We start from the raw sequence: 26463 nt of genomic DNA on the forward strand, positions 1-26463 counted from the left end.
CCTTTACAGGCAGTCTCTGAATTACAAATGAGTTCCGTGTCCTCAGTCTGTCTTGAAGTTGGATTTTGACGTAAGTCAGAACGCTAGGCATGGTGGGTATCTAACGTCAGTTTGTCAGATGTTTGTCTTGCTATATCATACATCATGTACCTTTTTATGCATAAAGAAACATAAAAAAATACTTCTGGATACACTAAAGTACCTTTAATACAACAATACATCAACAGCAACAATAATAATAATACAATGTAATGATAATAACAATACAATGTAATGATGATAATAATAATACACACCTCTGCAATGTTGGTAAGCTCCACAGTGGCAAAGCACCGGGGGTGGATGAGAGCCACCCGGAAATGCTTAAGGCCCTAGATGTTGCAGGGCTGTCATGGTTGACACGCCTCTGCAATGTTGCATGGACCTCAGGGACAGTGGCCTTGGATTGGCAAACTGGGATGGTGGTCCCTGTCTTTAAGAAAGGGGACCAGAGAGTGTGTGCCAACTATCGGAGCATCACACTTCAGCCTCCCTGAGAGAGTCTATGCTGGAGTCCTGGAAAGGAGGCTCTGGCCAATAGTTGAACCTTGGATTGAAGAGGAACAATGCAGATTCTGCCGTGGAACAGTGGACCAGCTTTTTACCCTCTCATGGGAGGCATGGGAGTTCACTAATCCAGTCTACATGTGTTTTGCGGAAATGGAGAAGGCCCATGACCGTGTTCCCCGGGAAATTCTGTGGGAGGTGCTTAGGGAGTGTGGGGTACCAGGGCCACTACTGCAGGCCATTAGTTCTCTGTACATATGGAGCGAAAGTTGTGTCCGCATACTTGGCATTAAGTCAGGCCTGTTCAGTGTGGGTGTTGGACTCCGCCAAGGTTGTGCCTTGTCTCCTCTCCTGTTTGTGGTATTCAAAGACAGGTTATCAAGGCGCAGTCGAGGCCAGGAGGGCATTCTGTGTGGGAGTCGGAAGGTGACGTCCCTGCTTTTTGCAGATGATGATGTCCTTTTGGCACCGTCGCATGGTTGCCTCCAACACGCACTATAACGTTTTTCAGCCGAGTGTGAAGCGGTTGGGATGAGGATCAACACCTCGAAGTCTGAGTCCATGGTTCTCTCACGGAAAAGGATGGCATGCCCCATCCAGGTAAGGGGAGAGAATTTGCCCCAGGTGGAAGTTTATGTATCTTGGGGCCTTGTTCACAAGTGAGGGGAGAAGGGAGCATGAGATCGGCCGCAGAGTGGGAGCAGCGGCAGCAGTATTGCAGTTGCTGTACCGGACTGTAGTGGTGAAGGGGGAGCTGAGCCGTAAGGCGAGGCTCTCCATTTACTGGTTGATCTACGTCCCTCCCCTCACCTATGGTCGTGAACTTGGGGTAATGACTGAAAGAATAAGATTACGGATACAAGCGGCTGAAATGAATTTTCTCTGCAGGGTGTTGGGACTCACTCTCCGTGATAGGGTGAGGAGTTTGGACATCTGGGAGGAACTCGGAGTAGAGCCGCTACTCCTCCGTATTGAGAGGAGCCAGTTCAGGTGGTTTGATGCCCCCTGGGCGCCTCCCTTTGGAGGTATACCAGGCATGGCAAACTGGGACGAGGCCCCGAGGTCGGCCCAGGACCCGCTGAAGGGATTATATCTCAAAGTTGACCTGGGAATGGCTGGGGATCCCCCATGCTGAGCTGGAGGAAGTTGCAGGGGACAGGGGCGGCTGGACCTCTCTGGTCTCCCTACTGCCACCGTGACCGTACTAGGACAAGCGGGATAGAAACGGATGGATGGAATGGATGAATAATAATACATGTAACTACAATATTTATAATAGAGAGAGAGAGAGATAAAAAGAGATAATAAATGTTACTACTGTCATGATGAACAGAGGACACGGAGGAGGCTGGACCCAAGTGCAGGATCGTTTATTCAGAATCAAGGGATTAGACATGATTTCGTGGTCGAGGACTGGTGAATGGTTGGTCGATTGATTGATGAACTAACAGAATCCAGGATCCAAAATCGTAGTTGAGAGACAAGGCAGGTGGTCATTATCAAAGCGACATGGAACGGGACTGGAGAATGATGAGGAACAGGACTTGGAAGAGCAAAGCGAGGTAGATTTGAGAATGCGGGAGGGGGTTGTCTCGAGTTAGATTCTGGAACTGGGAAGCGGTGTTGTTTGTAGCCGAGTGCTCTCTCAGAGGGAAAGAGTGTGTGTGTGTGTGTGTGTGTGTGTGTGTGTGTGTGTGTGTGTGTGTGTGTGTTTTTGTGTGTGTGTGTAAAACATTAAAGAAACTTTCATCTTTGCTTTTCCAATGTTTCTTGGCATTTCACCTTTTGCTTTATTATTTCTACTTGAGTTTCAGTTGTGATTGTTTCTCTTTTCTTGGATGCATCACCATCACTTGCATCACATTTATGCTTTGGTGCTGTGTTTGGGAGGGTAAAAACAAAGAAAAAAAAAAAAAACCTAAATACAGTAACACACAAGACACTTAACAAGAAAGGAAGGAAGTCTTTGCCCTACCTCAGGCTCACTCACCCCACCCACGAGGCAATGAATCGCTATAGACGTACAATGTTTTGATGAGCGTTGCGAAGTAGCGCCTCTTTGTTATTACGAACCATTGTATATACAGGAACTTGATGTTTTTTAAATATAATAGGGTTAATTATGAAGTTTTTATTTGATTGTTATTTAAGGGTGACAAAAAATGTGCTTCTGGTCAGTAAAGGGGTGGTTCATAACTCTCAGTTGTACGTAAGTCGGACATTCGTAACTCGGGGATTGCCTGTATTCCAATAGATGAGTGATAACAATGGTAATCTTTTCTAGTCTTTTGTATCAGCTGCTGGCTGGTTGCTGTACAGACCTATTCAGTTTCTCAGAACACTGGGCTTGGACATTTAAAACACCAAAATCAACAATATAACATTCTCTCTGGCTTAAGAATTAAGGCAGGTGCCTTGAAATTTTAAGTTTATATAATTACGTAGTGTTGCCTTTGGTCTGGACTTACTTTGCAGTTGCCTACATCGCACCATACATGGTGAACGGTTTTTGCAGGTTACAAATATGAAGAAAATCTGAGCTAGACCCATGTTTACATTACAGGAATCTCTCCCTAAACCTCACAATTTGCAAAGTAGGTTTAAGATAAACCCAGTAAAAGCATCCTTTAGTGGCAGTTCAGCAAAATCCAAATGGCAGCAATTTGGTTTAATTTAAAATGAAAATTTAAAGGACACAGCAGTCGACTTTGAGAAACCATATAATTTGTGTCGTTTAAACTCATTTTAACTATAAACCACAACTAAGTTAAACAGAGAAAACCCCTTGTTCTCAAAACCACAGTTTTGCACAGTAAATTTAACAAAGTTTGCATATTATAAATTACTAGAACTAAGTTGTAGTACACTGCCTGCACCTGGTGCTTGTTTCACTTTTAAACACAAACACGCATGGGAAGTATGTATAGGCCTGCTGTTACACTTAATACTGATAGGAACACAAGGGCCTTTGGAAATCGGCATGATGTTGCCATGGTGAAACCTCGTCTTACAGGTGTGTAGGAGGAGCTGCTCCGCCAGTCAATTTCTTTCCTAGCCTTGCCCGTTTAGTCAACTTAGTAATTGGAGTCTCTGTGTGGGAGGTTGTTCTTTTATATTTCCACATTCTGGTATAATAAAGAAAACTAACATGGTGGTGCCTGCACAATAAAGCAGTGTTAAAGAAATGTCTGTGTTGGAGCTTAAATATGAAGCATCTTGAAATCCCAAGAACACTACATGGTGGCAGCGGTGATAGAAAGGACCACTGAACATACAGTCCCAGCGGACGTACAAGAAAAAGGCTTAACACTTCAGGACATGCTCATGGAAGGCAGAAAGCATGAAGCTGCGCTCATCGGCATCCGCCAGTTACAGACTCTACAGGAAAAGAAAATCAGTCACATCGGAATGAAAAAGCCATGTGGCCAATGTGGATTATACCACAAACCCCGCTCATGCCTGGCGTATAAGGATGTTTGCAAGGGCTGTGGGAAGAAGGGGCATTGGAAGAAGATATGTCGACCTGAAAAAGGTAGAGAATGTAATGAGAGACGAAACAGGCCTGAGAAGAGAGATGGCAGGAAGAAAAAGGGTGCAAAGAAAGTCGATGCTGTGAGGGCAAGCAATGATGGCTCCAAGGCAACCGATGACAGCTCAGAAAACTCATAAGATGAATTTGACAAAGTTTCACAGCATAGATGTACACAGCACAGAGGTTCACATCAGAGATGGAGCTTATACAACAATTAAAATCAAATATCCTGGCTGCAACAAGTCAAAACTCACGAAGATAAAAATAGATCTGGGCTCACAAGGGAATGCACTCCCAGTCCGTACATTCCGACAGATGTATGGCGATATTGAACCGACAGAAGTCCTGAAACCAGTGGGTATGATGAAGCTGACATCTTACAGTGGTCACTCCGTACCATGTTTCTGGAAGCTCCCCATGCAATGCAAATACGACACGTCCGGGCGGGTAAGTATAGAATTCCATGTTGTAGATGCTAATGGTCCAGTGTTACTTGGGTTAACAATGTGCAATGCCCTGAATTTTCTCACTTTCATTTGCTGTCTCGAAGCCATAGAAAAGGCTCCAATCAAGGTGAGCGCTACAGAGGATCTAGTAAAATTATATCCAACGCTGTTTGACACGATTGGCAAATTAGAAGGCCCAGCACGAATCATCTTGAAGGATGACACAGAGCCACATGTTGATCGCCCAAGAAAATTCAACATCAACCTTAAATCAAAAATCAAGGATGAGCTCTGTCGCATGGAGAAACTAGGGGTCATCAAGACAGTGAGAGAACACACAGACTGGTGTTCCAGTATGGTATGCAGCCTCAAGCAAGACGGGTCACTCCGTTTGTGTCTGGACCCTAAGAGACTTAAAGCGATCAAGAGGTGTCCCCACAAAACCCCTACGTTAGAAGAGATAAATCCAGAATTCCATGGGGCAAGGTGGCTCAGCAAGCTCGATGCTAAAGCTGGGTACTGGAGTGTGCAGCAAGATGAACAATCACAGGTGCTTACTACATTCCGCACACCCCTAGGGCGTTATTGCTTCACACATCTACCTTTTGGCCTCAGTATAAGCCAAGACATATTCCAGCAGCGCATGGACGAAATCTTGGAAGGCCTGGAAGGGTGTGTTGGAATTGCAGATGACATTTGCATATTTGGCAAGACAGAAGAAGAGCATGACAAATGCCTACTTTCACTTCTTGAAAGGGGAAAGGAGACAGGGCTTGTGTTCAACTCGGACAAATGCTTCATAAAGCAGAGACGAATTGCGTTCTTCGGGAATGTTTACAGCGAAAATGGAATCTCGCCAGACCCAGACAAGGTAAAAGATATAAAAAAACATGCCTAGCCCACAGGACAAGGAAGATCTCCAATGCTTTCTAGGCCTACTGACAAACATGGGTTCCTTCATACCAAACTTGAGCCAGAAATCTGCAAGCCTGTGTTGAGTTACTGAAAAAGGAAACGCCATACGGCTGGTCAGAAGATTGTCAACGAACCTACGATATGCTCAAAGATGCAATATCAGAGCATTCTAGTATAGCATACTTTGACACCATGACTTAAGTAACATTTGAAGTTGATGCCTTGTTGAAAGGACAGGCTGCGGCACTCTTACAAAACTGGTGCCCAGTGGCATTCGTGTCATAGACTTTAACTCCTACTCAAGCAAATTGTAGCAACATTGAACGGGAAATGCTTGCGCTTGTGCATGGAATAGAGAGGTTCCATACTTACCTATATGGCCGGCATTTCTAAATCAACACAGATCATAAGCCCTTGGAGATGATCTGCAAGGAACCTAATAATAACAGCCCAGCCAAGACTGCAGCACATGCTCCTCCAAATCCAAGGATATGACTTCACCGTCACATATAAGCCAGGGCATCAGATGGTTCTGACCGACACGCTATCACGACTGCCAAACCCAGAGGACAACACCGCTGTGGAGATGGAACCAACCGTCCACGCAATCATCTTTGACCTCATAAACTTCAGCCTCAAGAAACAAAATGAGTTGAAGGTCGAGACTTGATGGTGCCCCATCCTCAATGCACTTGCTGAGGTGGTGTACCAGGGATGGCCTGAGAAACTCACAGAGCTACCCAGTGATCTGAGAATATTTTGGCCGTATCGAGACACAATCTGCATCGATAAGGGCATTCTCTTTAAAGGAAAACAAGTCATCATTCCAGAAAGAATGAGACATGACATCCTTACACAGCTTCACAGGAGCTATCTTGGTATCGAGAAGATAAGACTGCTTGCGAGGGATTCTGTCTACTGGCCGAACATGAGCAAGGATATCGAGAGGACTGTAAAGGCATGTTGATTCTGTCAAGAGGACCAAGACCAAAACAGGAAAGAGCCAACGATTGAGAACGAGGTGCCATTAAAGGCATGGCAGACGACTGGGACGGACCTTTTTGAGATTAAAGGAAGGCAGTTTATCATCATTGCAGATTATTACTCAAAGTATCCATCCGTAAAGGAACTACAAAGTCCAGTGACATCCAAGTCCGTCATGAACGTTTTCAAAGAGTTGTGTGGCATGCTCGGGAGGCCTGACCAAATAAGATGTGACAATGGCCCACAATACTCAGCAACGAAATTCACTAACTTCTGCAAAGAATGGGGTATAACACACACAACATCCTCGCCCCACTATCCCCAGTCCAATGGTTTTATTGAGCGCCAAGTCCGAACCGTGAAATCATGCATCAAAAAGTGCATAAAAACCCGAGAAAGCATATCACAGGCTCTTCTCAACATTCGCGCCATTCCAGTTGACAAACTCCTCTCCCCTGCTGAAATGCTGTTTGGCAGAACTATTGCTACTCTTCTGCCATCACAAAAAGGAGACGCGGATGAGAACGTCAAACAGACTCATGCAAAGAAATGAGACGATGAAGCACCAGTATATGATGCCCATGCAGGAAAGATCCACTTCCACCACTGTACCAAGGCCAAGAAGTGAGGGTCCTGGACAATTCTACAAAAACCTGGACTCCTGGAAAAGTCATAACTCAATGCCCAGAACCAAGGTCATATGTTGTTGAGACTTCCAGGGGCGCTTCCATAAGGAAAAACAGGAGACACTTGAGAGAAGCGCATCCACCACCAAGTTCAACCACATCGGAAAGTGACACACCCCAAATAACTGATGATACCATGCAAAGGTGCCCAGTTACCGAAACAGAGGTCGGAAATCACCCCAATGTTCTCTGTACACGATTTGGCCGTACCGTTAAGAAACCAGCAAGATATCAATAAAGGAAAAGAACACATCACAACACGAGTAAGGCAGTCTGCCACTAGGTAACTTCACTGACAATTTCTTAGAATATTTCTGTTCCAATGTGAAGACATAAAAGGGCACAAACTTTTTCTGTCTTATGTGTATTAGTTTATTTTCATGCTTTTCATTTTGCAGTGTAACTTGGGGAAGAGTAAGTTTGTACATACTTTTTGTGGAAGCATCGTTATGTTGAGGGATATTATTAATGGACCTTGCAGTTGTATATTTCAACTGAAAGATCTTTAGAGTTTGTAAGTAACCTTGTTTAATGTGATATTTATTTTCGTTGTATAATGAGGGGGATGTGGTGGGAGGTTCTTCCTTTATATTGCCTCGTTCTGGTATAATAAAGAAAACTAACATGGCGGCGCCCGCACAATAAAGCAGTGTTAAAGAAATGTCTGTGTCAGAGCTTAAAGATGAAGCGTCTTGAAACCCCAAGAACACTACAGGTGTGTGCATAGTCTGAGATAGTGGGTATGTATGTTTGTTCAGGGATGGATTTGGGGCTGCAGAAACCACTCCTGACATTTTGGCATTTATGTACTGCAATACCTAATATGTTAAGTTTATTTAGGATTATAATTTGCGTTGGAGGTCCATCGCTGCACTTTGTGGTGTTTTGGGTAAGTTTATTGTTGCTACCACTTTTTTCCCGACGCCCATTCTTGTCGTGTAGCTGTGCGGATAGACAGACACAATTGGTTGTGTGTTTTTGTAGTTGTAGGTGGTATTTTTAATTTGTTTGTTAAACTGTATTTTGTGGTTTGTTAGGGCACACATTTACCTAAACAATTGTGTGTCCCGTAACGTAGAGTGGGCGTAACTCCATCGATCGATTAATCGCGTCTGTTTGTTTGTTTGTTTTGGTCGCTATTCTTGGAGTAGTTTCCGTTTCGATTAGGAATCTCAGCTGACAGGAATTTGCCTGTTTTAAATAACATCTAGTGACCCTGTAGCGGCAGCGGTTGCGGCAGCTTCTTGGTTTGAAGACTCGGGGTGCAAAGCCAAGGGAGTCTACCTGTGGAAGTCATTCCACCACCAAGGAAGGCCACCAGCATCATCTGCCACGAGGGATATTGCGTTAACCATGTCAACCATCAAAGTTGCCTACGGCAACTGAGAGGTGCAACATTGCCACCACAGGACATCTGGATACTCTCACTGCACAACCTGGTTTCTCCTCACCTGTCAAACCCTCCATCCTGCTTTAATTGCTCCATGGGACTCTGGAACTGCCAGTCTGCAGTAAGAAATGCTGACTTCATACCAGCCTACACCTCCCATCTCTCACTGGACCTCCTGGACCTAACTGAAACCTGGATTACCCCAGACAACACAGCCACATCCTCAGCCCTCTCGAATCCTTCTCTCACACACCTCGTCCCTTCAGCAGAGGTACTTTGCATAGGCTTGCTCATCTCTCCGTGGTGGAAATATTCTGTTCTCCCTCTCCACATGCATGATCTGTCCTCCTTTGAATAGCATGCTGTATCTGTCACTGCTCTAATCACTCTTGTGGTGGTTGTTCTTTATTGCTCTCCTGGCCCTCTCGGCTGCTTCTTGGATGACCTTGACATCTTGTTTACATTTATTCACTTAAACACTTTTATCCAAAGTAACTTAAAATGGATACTATGTAGTGTTACTAGCCCACACACCTTATTCACCAAGGTGACTTACACTGCTAGATACACTACTTACACTGGGTCACTCATCCATATGTCAGTGAAGCGTACACTCTGTGTCACTCACACACACTATGGGGAACCTGAACAGCATGTCTTTGGACTGTGGGAGGAAACCCACACAGACAAGGGGGGAACATGCAAGCTCCACCTAGACTGAGCAGGGATCAAACCCACCCACGTTCTTCTCAATCCTATATTCTCCTGGGTGACTTCAACCTGCATGTCAACAACATTCATCCAAGCAGCCTTCTGTTGCTCCTACAGTCCTTTGATCTCTCCCTGTCCCAATCCCTTGTTGTTCACAAAGCAGGCAATTGCATTTACATTTACACACACACACCGTCTGAAGCGCTTGTCCCATACGGGGTCAGGGGGAACCAGAGCCTAACCCGGCAACTCAGGGCGTAAGGCTGGAGGGGGACACACCTAGAACAGGACACCAGTCCGTCGCAAGACACCCCAAGGGGAACTCGAATCCCAGACCTACCGGAGAGCAGGACCCTGTCCAACCCACTGCGCCACCGCACCCCCCATTTATATTTATTTATTTAGCAGATGCTTTTGTCCAAAGCGATGTACATTTCAGCAAAAGTACAATTTATGCATTACATCAAGAGAAGGAGATATAGCTGCAGACATGAAAGTCTCAAGCAATCAGTGGCGGATTTAGGCATGGGTGGCATGGGTGACATGGGCGGGCAGCCACCCAGGGCGGCATCTTACCGAGGGCGGCACGGGGCGCCCGCGCAAAAAAAAAAAAAAAAAAAACAAAAGTGCGATCAGGTTTTTACCGCTTATTTGCACGTCACGTCTGCGCAGACCGTTCGGCGTATGACATCAAAGTACCGTGGGAGCATCTCGCGAGCAGACTGCACCTCCATATGCTTTCGAATCGCTCTTGCGGTACTTTGATGTCATACGCGCCTCTGACTGCGCAGCACAGGCACTCTATGAAATCGAACACGCACCTGTACTCTTACTAAGAAATACAAGAAGGAGAGGCGGGGTTAGTTGGCATCACCTCAGGGCATCCAATGGTGACACCTGATGTAACATCTGCAAGGAGAGCAGGAGGTGAGGGGGAGCGAGCGATAGAGGCTTTTTTGGGGAGAGTGGGGGGGGTGCTGAACGGGGGGTTCGCCCATGGCACCATACAAGGTAGAACCACCACTCCAAGCAATTGTCTTGACCTTGTATTTTCCTGTAAGTGTGGCTGTTCCGTCCGCTCTGTCACTCTTCTGCATGTCTCTGATCACTTCTTCATTTCTTTTCAACCCTGCCTCACTACTACTTCCTCGCCTTTTTCTGCACCCATTGTCCCCTTCCGTCGCAACTTAAAATCTCTCACCTTCCTGCATTCCCTCTGCCACGCTGTCTGCTCTCTCTTCTGCTGCACAGTTCTCGGATCTATCAACAGACAATGCAGCTAACATTTTCCTCTCTGCCCTATCTTCCACCCTTGACTCTCTCTGTCCACTATCTTCCAGACCAGCACGCCCCAGTGCCACCCCATGGCTGATTGTTACGTTACGTGCTAACAAGACCAAACTCTGGGCTACAGAGCGAAGATTGCGAAAATCTAAGACTCGCGTGGACCTGGATGCCTACAAATTACTCTTAGCTACTTTTCACTCAGCTGTCTTTACAGCAAAAACTAACTTCTACCACAACAAAATACAGTCTGCAACTAAAAAAACCACACACTCTTTGCCACCTTCTCATCCCTTCTGAGTCCTCCGCCTCCTCCTCCTCCTCCCCCTTCTCTCATAGTTGATGACTTTGCTTTGTTTTTCAGAGACAAAGCCAAATACTGACAAGTTCTCAGCATCACCCTGCCCGGTTCGCGCTGGACCTCCCTGCGGAGCTATGCTCTCCGAATCTGAAATCTCCGACCTCCTGATATCACACAGAGTCACCACCTGTTCGCTTGATCCAATCCCTTCGTCACTCCTACAGAACATCTTTCCGCAACTCTCAACCTCCATCTCTATGAGCATCAACCCCTTGCTCTCCTCTGGCTGTTTCCCAGTTGCCTTCAAAACTGCTCTCATTTCACTTCTGTTAAAGAAACCCTCCCTGGATTCCAATTCACTCCAAAACTACAGACCAGTCTCCCTCCTCTTGTTCCTGTCTAAAATTCTAGAATGGGTGGCCTATGATCAACTATCTGATTTCCTCACCTGGAACCATCTCCTCTATGGATATCAGTCTGGTTTCAAAGTTGGTCACTCCACTGGGACAGCCCTTCTGGTGGTGTCTGATGCTCTTCAGTCAGCTAGAGCCGCCTCCCTCTCCTCGGTCCTCATCCTCCTTGATCTGTTTGCAGCATTCAACACTGTCAACCACCGGATTCTACTCTCCTCTCTTAAACGGCTTGGAATCAATGGAGCGGCACTAAGATGGTTTGATTCCTACCTATCTGACAGATCCTATCAAGCGGTGTGGTGGAGCTCTCATTCTTTTCCTCTGCCTCTCTCAACTGGTGTCCTGCAGGGCTCGGTACTAGGTCCTCTTCTCTTTTCGATCTACACCTCCTCCCTCGGCCCAATCATTGCTGATGATACCCAGCTCTTCCTCTCCTTTCCACCTGGAGCATCAGACATTTCCGCACACATTGCTGCCTGCCTGTCGGACATCTCTTCATGGATGTTTGATTACAACCTTCAACTCAACCTCTTGAAAACAGAGATTCTTTGCTTCCCTGCTGGCCTGTCCTCCTGTCACGATCTGTCAACCAAACTGGACAACTCACTCATTTTGCCTGCCTCCTCAGCTAAGAGTCTGGGAGTGATGATTGACTCAAGTCTATCTTTTCCTCAGCACATCGAAGCCACAACCCGGTCTTGATGATACATCCTGTATAATCTTCGCAGGATCCGTCCTTCTCTCACAACTGACTCTACCCAACTACTCGTCCAGGCCATGGTGACATCCCATCTGGACTACTGCAACTTTTCTGTGTGGCCTTCCTGCTACTGTCATCAAACCTCCGCAGCTGGTACAGAATGCTGCTGCACGAGTTGTTTGACATGCCAAAGTGTTCCCATTTATTTTCTCTGCTCATTTCTCTGCACTGGCTTCCTATAGCTGCCTGGATCAAATTCAAGACCCTGGTTATTGCCTACAGATGTATCAATAGAACTGCTCGTAGCTATTTTCAAAACTTGATCAACCGCTACGCCCCAGCCAGACCCCTTCGCTTGTCTACTTCTGCTTGCTTGGTGGTCCTGTGCACGAAAAGTAAAGCTCGGAGGTTCTCGGTTCTGGCTCCGTTGTGGTGGAATGACCTCCCCCTCTCACTCAGAACTGCTGAACCTCTGTCTACATCAAGAAGGGTCTGAAAACTCACCTTTTCCAGGCTCACTTCGCCCAAGATCTCTCCAGCTCATGTATGCTGTAAATGTTTATGCACCGTATGATCATCCTCAGATAAGCCTTTACACAACCGCTACTCCTATATTGTATGTAAATGTTTGTCTACCTTTTATACAAAAAAATATGTGGGAAGGTTATCAGGATTCATCTACCCTTTGTTTTATGCACCTACTTGAGCGATGAACATCGGTGCTTGAAGTGGAAAGAAACAAACTAGGTTTACTTAATCACATGTCTGCAACTATGTCTCTTTCTCCTAATGTAATGCACAAATTGTATTTTCGCTGAGATGTATGTCACTTTGGAGTAAAGCGTCTGCAAAATCAATAAATTTAAATGTACTATCTAAGTCACTCCCAAGTCTTTTTAAACTGAATGGTAGTTGGAGTTCTGCCATTGATGAGCAGAGGGTGCAGCACATCCAGCTAACTGCTGGCCGCCATCTAGTACACCACAATATTGCAAAATGCTCCACAGTGTTGGGGGACACTTCTGACTCAAGCAAAACAGCTCCACTCAGGAGCAGCAGTGGTGGGCGGTTACCTTCTCTCTCTTACTGATCAGTCCAGTTGCTCCATGCATTAACTGATATCCTGTGTGTCATTGCTGCCGTTGGCTGCTGCTTATGAGATCTATTTGGTTCTGTTGTGAGCCTTTCATCACTGAGACATGTAGTGTAAGTGTGTGTTCTTTGTGAGTATGAGTCTGAATGTGTACGGCTGCTGCTTATGTTGGGGTGTCAAATCAGAATTGCATTAATGTTTTAGTTATTCAGCTGAGTTCTTCATCCAAACTGACTTACATTTACATTTATTCATTTAGCAGACACTTTTTTCATCTCACAGAAAATACAATTTGTGCATTACATTAGGAGAAAGAGACATAGTTGCAGATGTGTGATTCTTAAGTACAGTTAGCTTGTTTCTTTCACCATGTGCACCAGTGTTGACCACACAAGTAGCTGCATAAAACCTTACCAGAAAATCCACAATTCCTGTTCACCTTCCTAGTAATTTTTTTTTGAGATACATATAAACATTTATCCAACATTACAGGAGTAACTGTGTAAAAGATTGATCTGGGCATGATCTTAAAGTTATAGTGCATTAACATACCTTATGCGAACTTAAAAGATCATGGGCGAAGTGAGTTTGGAACAGGTTTAAGACCCTTTTTAAGTGTGGACAAAGATTCAGCACTTCTGAGTGAAGGGGGAGGTCATTCCATCACAATGGCTACAGCTTATTCACCTCCTGTTTGCTTCTCCACCCTTGAAACACTGAAGGCAGCATTTACTGTTAGCAATCACTGTCTGTTGGCACATCAGGTGATGCTTTGGTGCATTATCTGAATTGCTATGCCAGTTATTTTTTTCTGAAAAAATTAATTACTAATACTATCTGAAAACAGGTTTGCATCAGCAAAGTAATGAATTTTCACTACTGATGTTGTACCTTTGGAAAAGGTATTTACTATAAGTTGCTCCAAAATAAATACTATGGTATATTAAATGAGTGAGAAATGTTTGCGCAGTGGGTTGGACTGGGTCCTGCTCCCCAGTGGGTCTGGGGTTTGAGTCCTGCTTGGGTTGCCTTGTGATGGACTGGTGTCCTGTCCTGGGTGTGTCCCCTCCCCCTCCAGCCTTATGCCCTGTGTTGCTGGGTTAGGCTCTGGTTCCTTATGACCCTGTATGGGACAAGTGGTTTAGACTGTGTGTGTGTGTGTGTGTGTGTGTGTGTGTGTGTGTGTGTGTGTGAGAGAAATGTTTGTTAGTTTGGAGAAAACTGCTGGACAATAAATAAATAACTGTAGAAACTTCAAAATGGGTGTACCTGTGCCCTACTAGAGCCCCAGTCTGGAGACCATAGATCCCAGTGAAGAGACCACTGACACAGAGGATAATGAGGAGGAAAACCTGGGCGTCATGGATGACCAGCGCAGCATTATCCTGCACCTCCTTTCGCAGCTCAAGCTGGGTATGGACCTCACACGGGTGAGTTGCCTGAACAGACAGGTCTGTTGTTCAGCTGTGGTCTAAATGCTTCAGAAGTTATAGCAATGATGGAATGTTTCTGGATGTGAGGCCATGGTCATGCAGATATATTCATCATGGAATGGCTCAATTCTCCATGTGTTTTTTTTTTTTTTTTTTTTTTATATTAAAGAAAAGAACAAATATTCCTGGTTCTGCAAAGCCTTTTCTGTGTATAGTCCACCTGATTGTCTTTCAATGAAAAACAGAAATTTACTTTAAGTAATAATGGAATACAACATACTGCACACATTGATTAAAGCTACATACTCCTTTTTAGTAAGCATGGAGCTTCTCACCTTCATCCAGCATGTTCATAATCAGCTCTGTGATAATAAGTCTTTGTAGCTGATACCAGCCATTAAAAAATAAAAATACAGATGACTTATTAATGGTGACATCAAGGGAGCAGCTGATAACATAGTGGTTAGAGCTGTTTCCTTCAGTTCTAAAGGTCACAGGTCTAATCTCACTAACTGCTATAGTACCCTTGAGCAAGGCTAAATACTGCCACTGAAATTACCGAGCTGAATAAATGGGTAAGCAATTGTAAGTAGCTTTATATTGTAAGTCACTTGGAAGAAAAGTATCATGTAAATCTAAGGCTGTGTTGTTGGAATGGTGAAGTCCACAAGGTGTAAGATGTAATTGAAAATGGAAACTTTAGATGATCAACACTCTCTTTAACAGAGTTACTGTTAGGCACCAACTACAATGACAGTTCCAAAGCACATCAGAATCAAAACCAAACAAAAATTCAGCAATGGATTAAAATGACATCAAACACAAATTTAAACAACCAAAATAACTAAGAACAGTTAAATCACAAACAAACTCTGATTCTCTGATTAAAAAGATCTCATAATTTTGCACTTTTAGAAAAGCTGTTTAAGCTCACCTTGCATGAAACACCTTTAGAAATTTGATACCGAAACTTATCACTCTAATCTGACAAAAGATAAAGCACAGGAAATTCAGAACTTTAAAGTAATGTTCAATACATCTTCCATAGTGTCAGATTCTGACTCCATAGGACTAAATCCAATACATTTCCTCTAAATCAGTCACTGCTGTCACTGCTAAATTTAAAACATCCATGTAACACTGAAACAAAAAAAGTCACATATCACACAACAGTCTAAAATGGTATTAAATGTTCATTCATTCATTCATCTTCCTCCGCTATCCGGGGCCGGGTCGCGGGGGCAGCAGTCCGAGCAGAGTCCTCCAGACTTCCCTCTCCCCGCACACCTCCTCCAGTTCCTCTGGGGAAACCCCAAGGCATTCCCAGGCCAGCCGGGAGACATAGTCTCTCCAACGTGTCCTGGGTCTGCCCCGAGGCTTCCTCCCAGTGGGACATGCCTCACCAGGGAGGTGTCCAGGAGGCATCTGGAACAGATGCCCGAGCCACCTCAACTGGCTCCTCTCGATACGGAGGAGCAGCGGCTCTACTCCGAGCTTCTCCCGGGTGACTGAGCTCCTCACCCTATCCCTAAGGGTGCGCCCAGCCACTCTGCGGAGGAAACTCATTTCTGCCGCTTGTATCCGCAATCTCATTCTTTCGGTCATAATCCAGGGTTCATGACCATAGGTGAGGGTAGGAACGTAGATCGACCGGTAAATTGAGAGCTTCGCCTTACGACTCAGCTCCCTCTTCACCACAACAGACTGGTACAATGACCGCATTACTGCGGACGCCGCACCGATCCGTCTGTCAATCTGCCGCTCCATTTTTCCCTCACTCGTGAACAAGACCCCGAGATACTTAAACTCCTCCACTTGAGGGAGCAACTTCCCCCTAACCCGGAGGGGACAATCCACCTTTTTCTGACTGAGAACCATGGCCTCGGATTTGGAGGTGCTGATTCTCATCCCCGCCGCTTCGCACTCGGTTGCAAACCTCCCCAGTGCACGCTGCAAGTCTTGACTGGATGAAGCCAGCAGGACCACATCGTCCGCAAAAAGCAGAGACGAGATCTCGCGGCCACCAAAACAGACACCCTCCGTTCCCTGGCTGTGCCTAGAAATTCTGTCCATGAAGATAATGAACAGAATCGGTGACAAAGGGCAGCCCTGGCGGAGTCCAACATGCACCGGGAACAGGTCTGACTTACTGCCGGCAATGCGAACCAAGCTCCTGCTCCGGTCATACAGGGAACGAACAGCCCGTAACAGCGAGCCCCGAACTCCATAATCGCGAAGCACCTCCCACAGGATGCCACGAGGGACACGGTCGAATGCCTTCTCCAGGTCCACAAAACACATATAGACTGGTTGGGCAAACTCCCACGAACCCTCCAGCACCCTAGTGAGGGTATAGAGCTGGTCCAGTGTTCCAGGGCAAAAACCGCATTTCTCCTCCTGAATCCGAGGTTCGACTATCGGTCGGATTCTCCTTTCCAGTACCCTGGCATAGACTTTCCCAGGGAGGCTAAAGAGTGTGATCCCCCTATAGTTGGAACACAATCTCCGGTTCCCCTTCTTAAAAAGAGGGACCACCACCCTGGTCTGCCAGTCCAGAGGCACCGTTCCCGAACTCCACGCGATGTTGCAGAGGCGTGTCAGCCAAGACAGCCCCACAACATCCAGAGACTTGAGAAACTCGGGGCGGATCTCATCCACCCCCGGAGCCTTGCCACCGAGGAATTTTTTGACTACATCAGCAACTTCAGCCAGGGTAACGGACGAGTCCCCCTCCAAGTCCCCAGCCTCAGCTTCCTCTACGGAAGGCGTGTCGGAGGGATTAAGGAGATTCTCAAAGTACTCCTTCCACCGCCCGAGGACATCCTCAGCTGAGGTCAGCAGCGCACCACTTCCACTGTAAACAGTGTTTGTGGAACACCGCTTCCCCCCTCTGAGTCGCCGGACGGTTTGCCAGAATCTCTTTGAGGCCGACCGAAAGTCTTCTTCCATGGCCTCACCGAACTCCTCCCAAGCCCGAGTTTTTGCCGCGGCGACTTCCAGAGCCGCGCTCCGTTTGGCCCGTCGGTACCCATCAGCTGCTTCAGGAGTCCCATGAGCCAGCCAGGACCGGTAGAACTCCTTCTTCAGCTTGACGGCATCCCTTGCCTCCGGTGTCCACCACCGTGTTCGGGGATTGCCGCCGCGACAGGCGCCGGAGACCTTATGGCTGCAGCTCTGAACCGCCGCCCCGACAATGGAGGCGTGGAACATAGTCCATTCAGACTCGATGTCCCCCACCTCCCTCGGGACCTGGTTAAAGCTCTGTCGGAGGTGGGAGTTGAAGACCTCTCTGACAGGGGCCTCCGCCAAACGTTCCCAACAGACCCTCACTTTGCGTTTGGGCCTGCCAGGTCTGTCCAGCTTTTTCCCTCGCCATCGAATCCAACTCACCACCAGGTGGTGATCAGTTGACAGCTCAGCCCCTCTCTTCACCCGAGTGTCCAAGACATATGGCCGAAGATCAGAAGAAACAACTACAAAGTCGATCATCGACCTCCGACCTAGGGTGTCCTGGTGCCAAGTGCACTGATGGACACCCTTATGCATGAACATGGTGTTCGTTATGGATAAACCGTGACTAGCGTCCAATAACAACTCACCGCTTTGGTTCAGATCAGGGAGGCCGTTCCTCCCAATCACGCCCCTCCAGGTGTCACTGTCGCTGCCCACGTGGGCGTGAAAGTCCCCCAGTAGAACGACAGAGTCCCCAGTGGGAGCGCTTTCCAGCACGCCCTCCAGGGACTCCAAGAAGGCCGGGTACTCTACACTGCCACTAGGCGCATAAGCACAAACGACAGTGAGAGACCGTTCCCTGACTTGAAGGCGCAGGGAGATGACCCTCTCATTCACCGGGGTAGACTCCAACACATGGCGGCTAAACTGGGGGGCTATTAATAAGCCCACACCCGCCCACCGCCTCTCACCCTGGGCAACGCCAGAATAGTGGAGAGTCCACCCTCGATCGAGAAGAGTGGTTCCAGAACCCAAGGTGTGAGTGGAAGTGAGCCCGACTATATCTAGACGGTATCTCTCAACCTCCTGCACCAGCTCAGGCTCCTTCCCCGGCCAGTGAGGTGACATTCCAAGTCCCAAAAACCAGAGTTGGCGCCCGAGGTTTGGGTCGGCCGGGCACTTGGCCCCGACCACCGCCCAAATCACAATGCACCGGCCCCTTACGGTCTCTCCGGCAGGTGGTGAGCCCACCGAAGAGCGGCTCCACATCATGGCTTCGGGCTGAGCCCGGCCAGGCCCCGTGGGCATAGACCTGGCCACCAGGCGCTCGCATGCGAGCCCCCCCGCCAGGCCTGGCTCCAGGGTGGGGCCCCGGTGACCCCATACCGGGCGGGGTAAACGAAAGCCTCGATTTTATTTTCTTCATAAAGGGTTTTTGAACCGCACTTTGTCTCGTCTGTCATCCAGGACCTGTTTGCCATGGGGGACCCTACCAGAGGTATATAGCCCCAGGCAACATAGCTCCTGGACTCATTCAGACACTCAAACCCCTCCACCACAGTAAGGTGGCGGTTCACGGAGGGGGTATTAAATGTCAACAGTTTAAAAATCATATTAAAATGAATAATTGAGCTGTTTTTCCAAACAATGTGTCCCCAGCTCCTATGCGGGACTCCTTACTAGGCACAGATAAACTGAACCCCAGAAGGGACCCTACCCAGGAAAAATCAATAATTTACACACCTGAATGATCTGTAGAGGGGGATATCTTTTTGGCCTTTCTGAGGGGTGTCTAGCAACTCAAGCACTGCCAATGCAGTAAAGGTAGCTGGCCCAACCTCCCTCCAGGACTTCTTTTTCATCCTGGTCACTTGCACAAAGTGCTGTCCGTGGTTTATATGACCAGTACTAGAAAGAAAAGATAGACATTGAATATAAAGAAACAAAAACTGTTCTTACCTCTATTCCAAATATAGACTTGTATGTTAAATACATAAAATACATCAGAATTTTTTTTTACTTTCATTATCAAAATTACCCAAAACATGTCCTGATAAGTTAATCATGATTAAGCTCACAGATGTGTTGGTCCATCATAAAAAAACTATATCACTTCAACCTTGCTGCCTGTACAAAATGTTTGTGTGGGATCACATGCATATTCAGTCAGACTGGGGTACCCTTTCAATTGCTCAACTGTGGCCCTTCTCTTCCTGGGAGACCTTGATTGTAAGGTTTAACTTCATTTGTGGATGTTTCATTATTGTGTTTGTATTCTGATCCCTATCTAACTCCCTTCAGGTGGTGCTCCCCACCTTCATCCTAGAGAAGCGCTCCCTCCTTGAGATGTATGCCAACTTTATGGCGCACCCAGACATGTTCCTGGCTATCACGGCAGGCACCAATGCAGAGGAACGCATGGTGCGCTTTGTGGAGTATTACCTGACGGCCTTCCACGAGGGCCGCCATGGTGCTGTGGCCAGAAAACCCTACAATCCACTCTTGGGTGAGACCTTTCACTGCTCCTGGGAAGTGCCCCATGATCGTGTGCGACCCCTAGGGACTAACAGCAGTGCGTCAGCACTGAGGGACCCCACCTGGCCAGAGTCCAGTGACTCAACCATACCGAACAGCTACCTTGTGCGGTTTGTGGCTGAGCAGGTGTCCCACCACCCACCCATTTCTGGGTTCTACTGCGAGTGCCAGGAGCGCCATATGTGCATAAATGCCCATGTGTGGACCAAGAGCAAGTTCATGGGCATGTCCATTGGGGTTTCCATGGTTGGTGAAGGTAGGACCTGCTTCACAAGATGTTATGTGTTTGGGGTGAAATAGATGTTTTTCTAGAGTGTTCTGTATAGATGGTTATTTTCTTGATTCACACACAAAGTTGTTGACATTTTGCTGGACTTTTCTCTCTTCTTGCCCTTTAAGGCGGTGGTGGGCAGTTCTTGTCCTCACAGGCCAGAATAAGTGATGTATTTTCACCGAAATACAGCTCTCTGTGGCCTGTGAGTTATCGCAACTCTGTATTCTACTGTAAATTGAGCACAGATTAATTGTCTAACCCGAGTGGCCCTAGAGGACTAGAGATTCCATTGCTTGCTTTACAGAAGTAAAATACTGTACATGTGTCACACGCACTTCGCCTGCACCTTCCTCTCAAGGCGGCACGGGATAAAAGGACCAGGATTCCATGCCTGCTTGCAGAAGCAACCGCGACTCCTGTGTGCATAACGATTCCTGTTTCTTCACTGTTCCTGATCTCCTGGCTACTGGCCTTCGCTTTGGCTTACCATCTATGTCCCTTGCCTGTCCCAAGAAACCCTGAACGCTCATTACCTGTCCCCGACTACAGCTCTTTGTCTTGCTTGTTGGCTTTTTTTGTTAATAAACGGAACCCACGCTTGGCTCGCTTGGTCAAGCCAAAACTTGGACCTGCAGATACATCCTACATAACATCCGCAGGATCCATCCTTACCTCACAACTGACTCTGCCCAACTTCTTGTCCAGGCCATGGTGGCATCCCATCTGGACTACTGCAACTCCGTCCTGTGTGGCCTTCCTGCTACTGCCATCAAACCTCTACAGCTAATACAGAACACTGCTGCACGAGTTGTGTTTGACTTGCCATAGCATTCCCATTTATCTCATCTACTCATTTCTCTGCACTGGCTTCCTATAGCTGCCCGGATCAAATTCAAGACCCTGATTATTGCCTACAAATGTATCAAAAGAACTGCTTGTAGCTATTTACAAAACTTGATCAACTGCTCCACCTCAACCAGACCCCTTCGCTTGTCTACTTCTGCTTGCTTGGTGGTCCCATGCACGAAAAGTAAAGCACGGAGGTTCAATTCAGTTCAATTTAATATATTTTTATAGAGCGCTCTTCTCAAGCAGTGACACAGAATGCTTTAACACAGGCATAAGACAAGAAAAACAAATACATCAGATAAGAAACAAAGACGACAGTTGACTAATGACTACCATAATATAGTACTTTTATAGAGCTATAAGTATGCCTAGTGGCCATGGAGGAAAGGAACAAAAACTCCCAATTGAAAGTTGTGGGAGAAAAAAACTCTGGGGGTCCAAGGGGCAGTGGTTGCCCACCCCTCCTGGGCATTTAAGATTAAGTAACAATTCTAAGCCAGTTAAACAGTAATAATGATATTGTTGCTATATGGTATCTTGAATCCCCAGCTCAACATGGAACATCTCGTCCATCAAATTAGTTGGTCATCATCTTCAGTCATCATGGGATTCGTCTGTCACCACCAGCCAGCCTCCTCAAGTCTTATGTAGCAAGGCTGTGCTCAACAAGAAGAAAGAACGGAGTTAGCAATTTGCAGCTTAAACCAATTTAATATGCATTTGTATAAAGGTGGTAAAAACAACCAAGGCAAGTGGAATTACATTTTGAGGTGGAATGCCTGAGTGAACATGTAAGTCTTTAGTCTGGATTTGAAAACAGAAACAGATGGGGCATTTCTGACAGTAACTGGCAAAGTATTCCACAGTTTAGGTGCTCTATAACTAAAGGCTCGACCTCCTACTGAGGTCTTATTAATCATAGGTACTTTCAGGTAACTTGCATCCAATGAACGAAGCTATTGTCCAGGGATATAAGAATCAATAAACTCACAAAGGTAAGCCGGAGCAATGCCATGTACTGCCTTATCGGTCAAAAGAAGAATTTTATAATCAACTCTAAATGCGACCGGTAGCCAATGTAACGACTTAAGTACCAGTGTTATATGGTTGTACTTCCTTGTTCTAGTGATAATTCTCGCAGCAGTATTTTGTACCAACTCTAGCCTGGATACAGTCTGGTATGGACAACCCGACAATAAAGAATTACAATAGTCTAGCCTGCGTGAAATAAAAGCATGAACCAGTTTCTCCGCATCCCGTCTAAATAAGAATCACCGTTATTTAGCTGTTTCTTAACTGAAGGAAGCACGACTTAGTCAAAGCATTTACATGAGATACAAATGACAGCTTCCCATCCAACAGGACACCCAGATCCTTGACACAATCTGTATGCATGAAGGTAATACCATTTGTTGTAAAGATTGGCGTGATTATGTCGAGAGTTTTGGCATCACCATCCACCACAAGTACCTCTGTTTTACTGGCATTTAGAGATAAAAAATTTTTACTCATCCATAATTTTATACTGGTAAAACAATTAGCTAAAAACACCACATGTGATGCATCATCAAGCTTAAACAATAAATATAGCTGTGTGTCATCGGCATACGAATGGAAATTCACATTATATTTACTAATAATGTCACCCAATGGTAACATATAGAGTAAGAACAGTAATGGCCCCAACACAGAGCCCTGTGGCACACCATACTGAACCAAAGTTGAGATGGAGGGGGTGCAGTTTCAGATTTCAGTACAAATTGTTCACGGTTAGCTAAATACGAGTCAAACCACTTCAGAACGGTACCTCTTAGTCCAACCAGGTTTTCAAGCCTACTCAGTAGGATACTATGGTCTACAGTACCGAATGCAGCACCCAAGTCCAGTAACATAAGAATTGAGACCTGACCAGCATCAGAAGAGGTGAGAATATCATTAACAACACGTGTGAGCGCCTTTTTAGTGCTGTGACCAGTGCGGAAACTAGACTGAAATTTTTCAAATATATTATGATGATTAAGATATTTTACAATTTTGGAAGCTACAATCTTTTCTAGAATTTTGGATAAAAATGGTAGATTGGAGATGGGTCTATAATTACATGGGTTATTACAATCCAGATCCGATTTCTTTAGTAGGGGTCTAATAACGGTGATTTTAAAATCTTTTGGAACACAGCCATTTAGGAACGATGTATTAACAATATTAAGAATAGGTTCTGTAAGCATGGAAACTGCGCTTTCAGTAATTTAGTGGGGATTGGGTCTAAAGGACAGGTAGTACCTTTCATAGAGCAAATTAGCACGGTAATTTCCTCTACAGTTATTAAGTCGAAGCTGCCGAGATGGTGCGGACAACTAATATTATCATCGTCAGAAGCGCTTATGCTGGCTAAAACCAAACTAGAGGGCGTTATGGATTCGCGGATATTCTCTATTTATTATTGAAAAATGACATAAATTCATGATTAGTAATGGTAGCAGAAATACACTGTTTATCTTTGTGTTTGCCAGTTAAGTAAGCGATGATATTAAACAGGAAGCAAGGGTTCTTCTGATTTTCATCAATTAACTTTGCGTAGTATTTGGATCTGGTGTTGCTGTCACGAACCCTGTTGAAGCTTCTCAAGTTTGCAAATGACGAGACCGACTCTGGGGTTTCTAATAAAAATGTTACATTTAATTAAAATACCAACAAACATCCGTCGATCCACTTGTACACTGATGCAAACTCTTCTTCTCTACTTCTCTAGCATTTACGCAAAAACCCAAAGAACGTAATTAACGTATGGACATCTAGTGGCAGTTCTATAAATCGCATTCCAAATTGTACAATTAAACTCAATGCCAATCATTCATCAGCAATTACAAGTTGACACCCAAATACAAACAACACCTTTCCACACAACATCAACAGCACCAACTCAAACAATAAAAAAAAATACATCTGACATGAAAAAGTGTTTTATTATATTTTTTCAGACAATCGGACCAGGCTACATAATAAACGTTAAGCTTAGTTGAAAGCCATTTACGCTCTAATTTACGATATTCTAACTTTATTGCATGAGTTGATTTGTTGAACCACGGCGAGTTTCTCACAGTTCGAATAAGTTTAGTGGAGCCACAGAGTCTAGGGTGAATTTTACAACCGAATTATAATCAAAAGGCATTTGATCAATAGCTACGCTTGTTCGAAAATCAGAGCTTCTTATAAGTGGAATTATATCGGACCAAGCCAGGTTTCAGTAAGAAAGAAAAGATCAGACTTGTAACTTTATAGTCGTTAACTAGAACAGCTTTACTTGTTAGTGAATGAATATTTAACAGACAGCATTTTATATTAGAGTTTGGCCTTGGTGGGAGGGCGTGGTTCCGCAGTGGGTTGGACCGGGCCCTGATCTCTGGTGGGTCTGGGGGTTCGAATCCCGCTTGGGGTGCCTTGTGACTGTCCTGGGTGTGTCCCCTCCCCCTCCAGCCTCATGCCCTGTGTTGCTGGGTTAGGCTCCGGCTCCCCGCTACCCTGTATGGGACAAGCGGTTCAGACTGTGTGTGTGTTTGGCCGTAAGTTGAGAATGTTTGTTTTAATGTATTTTAGGTTTCTGGTGTAAGCACTCCTATCGCTAAGTCTAGTTAAAAGTCATGGCCTTATAATAGTTTGTATGTTTTGGCTGCACTTAACGCTTTTATTTAATGTTTTGAGGCCCACACTGGACAAGGCACAAGAAACCCATCACATGAGAAATGACCACTGGTACCAGAATGAGTAACAGACCCATCAATACACACAGCTGCTAAAGGAGATGACCCATGATGAGTCAGTCCTGTAGCTTGCAGGCCACGTTCTGGGACAGAACAAACAAACCCTCCAGTTGAGGTGTACACCATCACACATGAAGAACCTGGGCCTTTCCCAGGAATCATCCCAGTTATTAACAAATGATATACGATTACAGCAGCGCCACATCTCCAACCAACTGTTAAAGGACACCAGTCTACTGTAGAATATGTCCCCCATGAAGAGTCTAGGTAAAGGACCAGACAGTATTAGATTACGGCATTTCCTTCTGGCTTTGTTACACATAGACATAAAGCGGCTCTTTAACACCTCTGACTGCTGGTAATGAATATCATTATCACCAACATGCACCATCTGTCATGTCCCACAGGATCACTGCCCCTCCTGGTCAGAGGCGGCGCCACTCAGTGCCGCTAGGTAACCCCTCGTATCATCTCACAGTCTCATAGGACACGGAGGTATAAAAGGAACCAGTGGAGCAGAACCAATTGCGGATTCTTAATCAGCGGTTCTATTGTGCTCTCTTGGCGATTAGTAGTCTCTTGTTCCCTCAGTCTGTTTCCTAGGTGTTCATGTTCCAGTCCCGAGTGCCCGTCCTGTCAGTTCCTGCCTCTTGTTTTCCAGTCCTGGTCCAGTGTTCCAGTCCAGTATTTTGTCACGTCTCGGGGTTGCGGTCATACTCACAGAGTAGCGTTTCACTGTTCACCGTAGTTCAAACAACGTGTGTGTTTCCTGGTCTCGTGTTTCCTGTTTCACTTCCACCGAGTGTCTTACAGTACGCACAGTGCACTTTTAACATCCCCGTGCACGTGAGGTCATTTTACGTTTCGTCCGTGTTCGGACGTAATAGCAACGTGCGTCCGTGTCGGACTCCCGTCCGGACGCTACACCATCATAGTTGACACGGCATTATCAGCCAGAGAACAGACACGAGCCTTCATGTCGGACACATGTGTGCGTGGGAAGCACTTCACCTTTACACTTCGATTCCCAGGCCCCCAAACCTTAACATTTCGGATAGCCAAATCCCCCAAAATGAGCACATTATTATTACTATTATTATTATTATTAGGTCAATTGCTTAGAGCAGAATATCTATTTTAGGTGTGGATGGGAGAACCCGAACCAGGAACCCGTGGCTTAGGCTTTGCTTTATTCGACTTACTCCGAACAGTAACCCAGTCGCCATGAGAGCGCTCCGGGGTACCCGGCTTCTCATTAACTGTACTGGTGCCTGTAAGTGTCGACACCGAGTTCGATGCTACGGAGGCATCGGGACACACCGAGTCCAACCAACTCTCTGTTTCTTGGATAAAAATCAAATTCTTAATGTGCTCTTCTAAATCGCGGACCTTCTGCACCAAGTCATTATTTGTCACACATTTTGAGCAAATTAAATGTTCGACAATGTCAGCAGGTGCGACTAAGCAATACATATTACATGATACACAACACATAGGTATGCCGTCAGATGATACATGATTCAGGATGGAACTTACGTCGAACAGGGACTCGATTCTTTCGAAACACACTGTCTCGGCTACTGGTGTGCGACTCCTGCTCTGCCTCACTCTGGATGCTCCTCCTCGCTAACTGTTTCAATATGGTTCTGGCTCCGTTG

At 45.9% G+C, this 26463-nt stretch overlaps 1 protein-coding gene across 1 annotated transcript in view; it reads left to right on the forward strand.

The window, feature by feature from the left end:
• The window catches only part of osbpl10b (oxysterol binding protein-like 10b), an 85193-nt gene that overhangs the window by 43763 nt on the left and 14967 nt on the right, over positions 1–26463 (forward strand). The window contains exons 7-8 of the mRNA XM_018754802.1: positions 14285–14431; positions 19688–20177. Of these exons, the coding sequence (XP_018610318.1) occupies positions 14285–14431; positions 19688–20177 (637 nt within the window). The remainder of the gene's footprint in view (positions 1–14284; positions 14432–19687; positions 20178–26463) is intronic.

The sequence above is a fragment of the Scleropages formosus genome, chromosome 8, assembly GCF_900964775.1.
Source record: "Scleropages formosus chromosome 8, fSclFor1.1, whole genome shotgun sequence".
NCBI lineage: Eukaryota > Metazoa > Chordata > Actinopteri > Osteoglossiformes > Osteoglossidae > Scleropages > Scleropages formosus.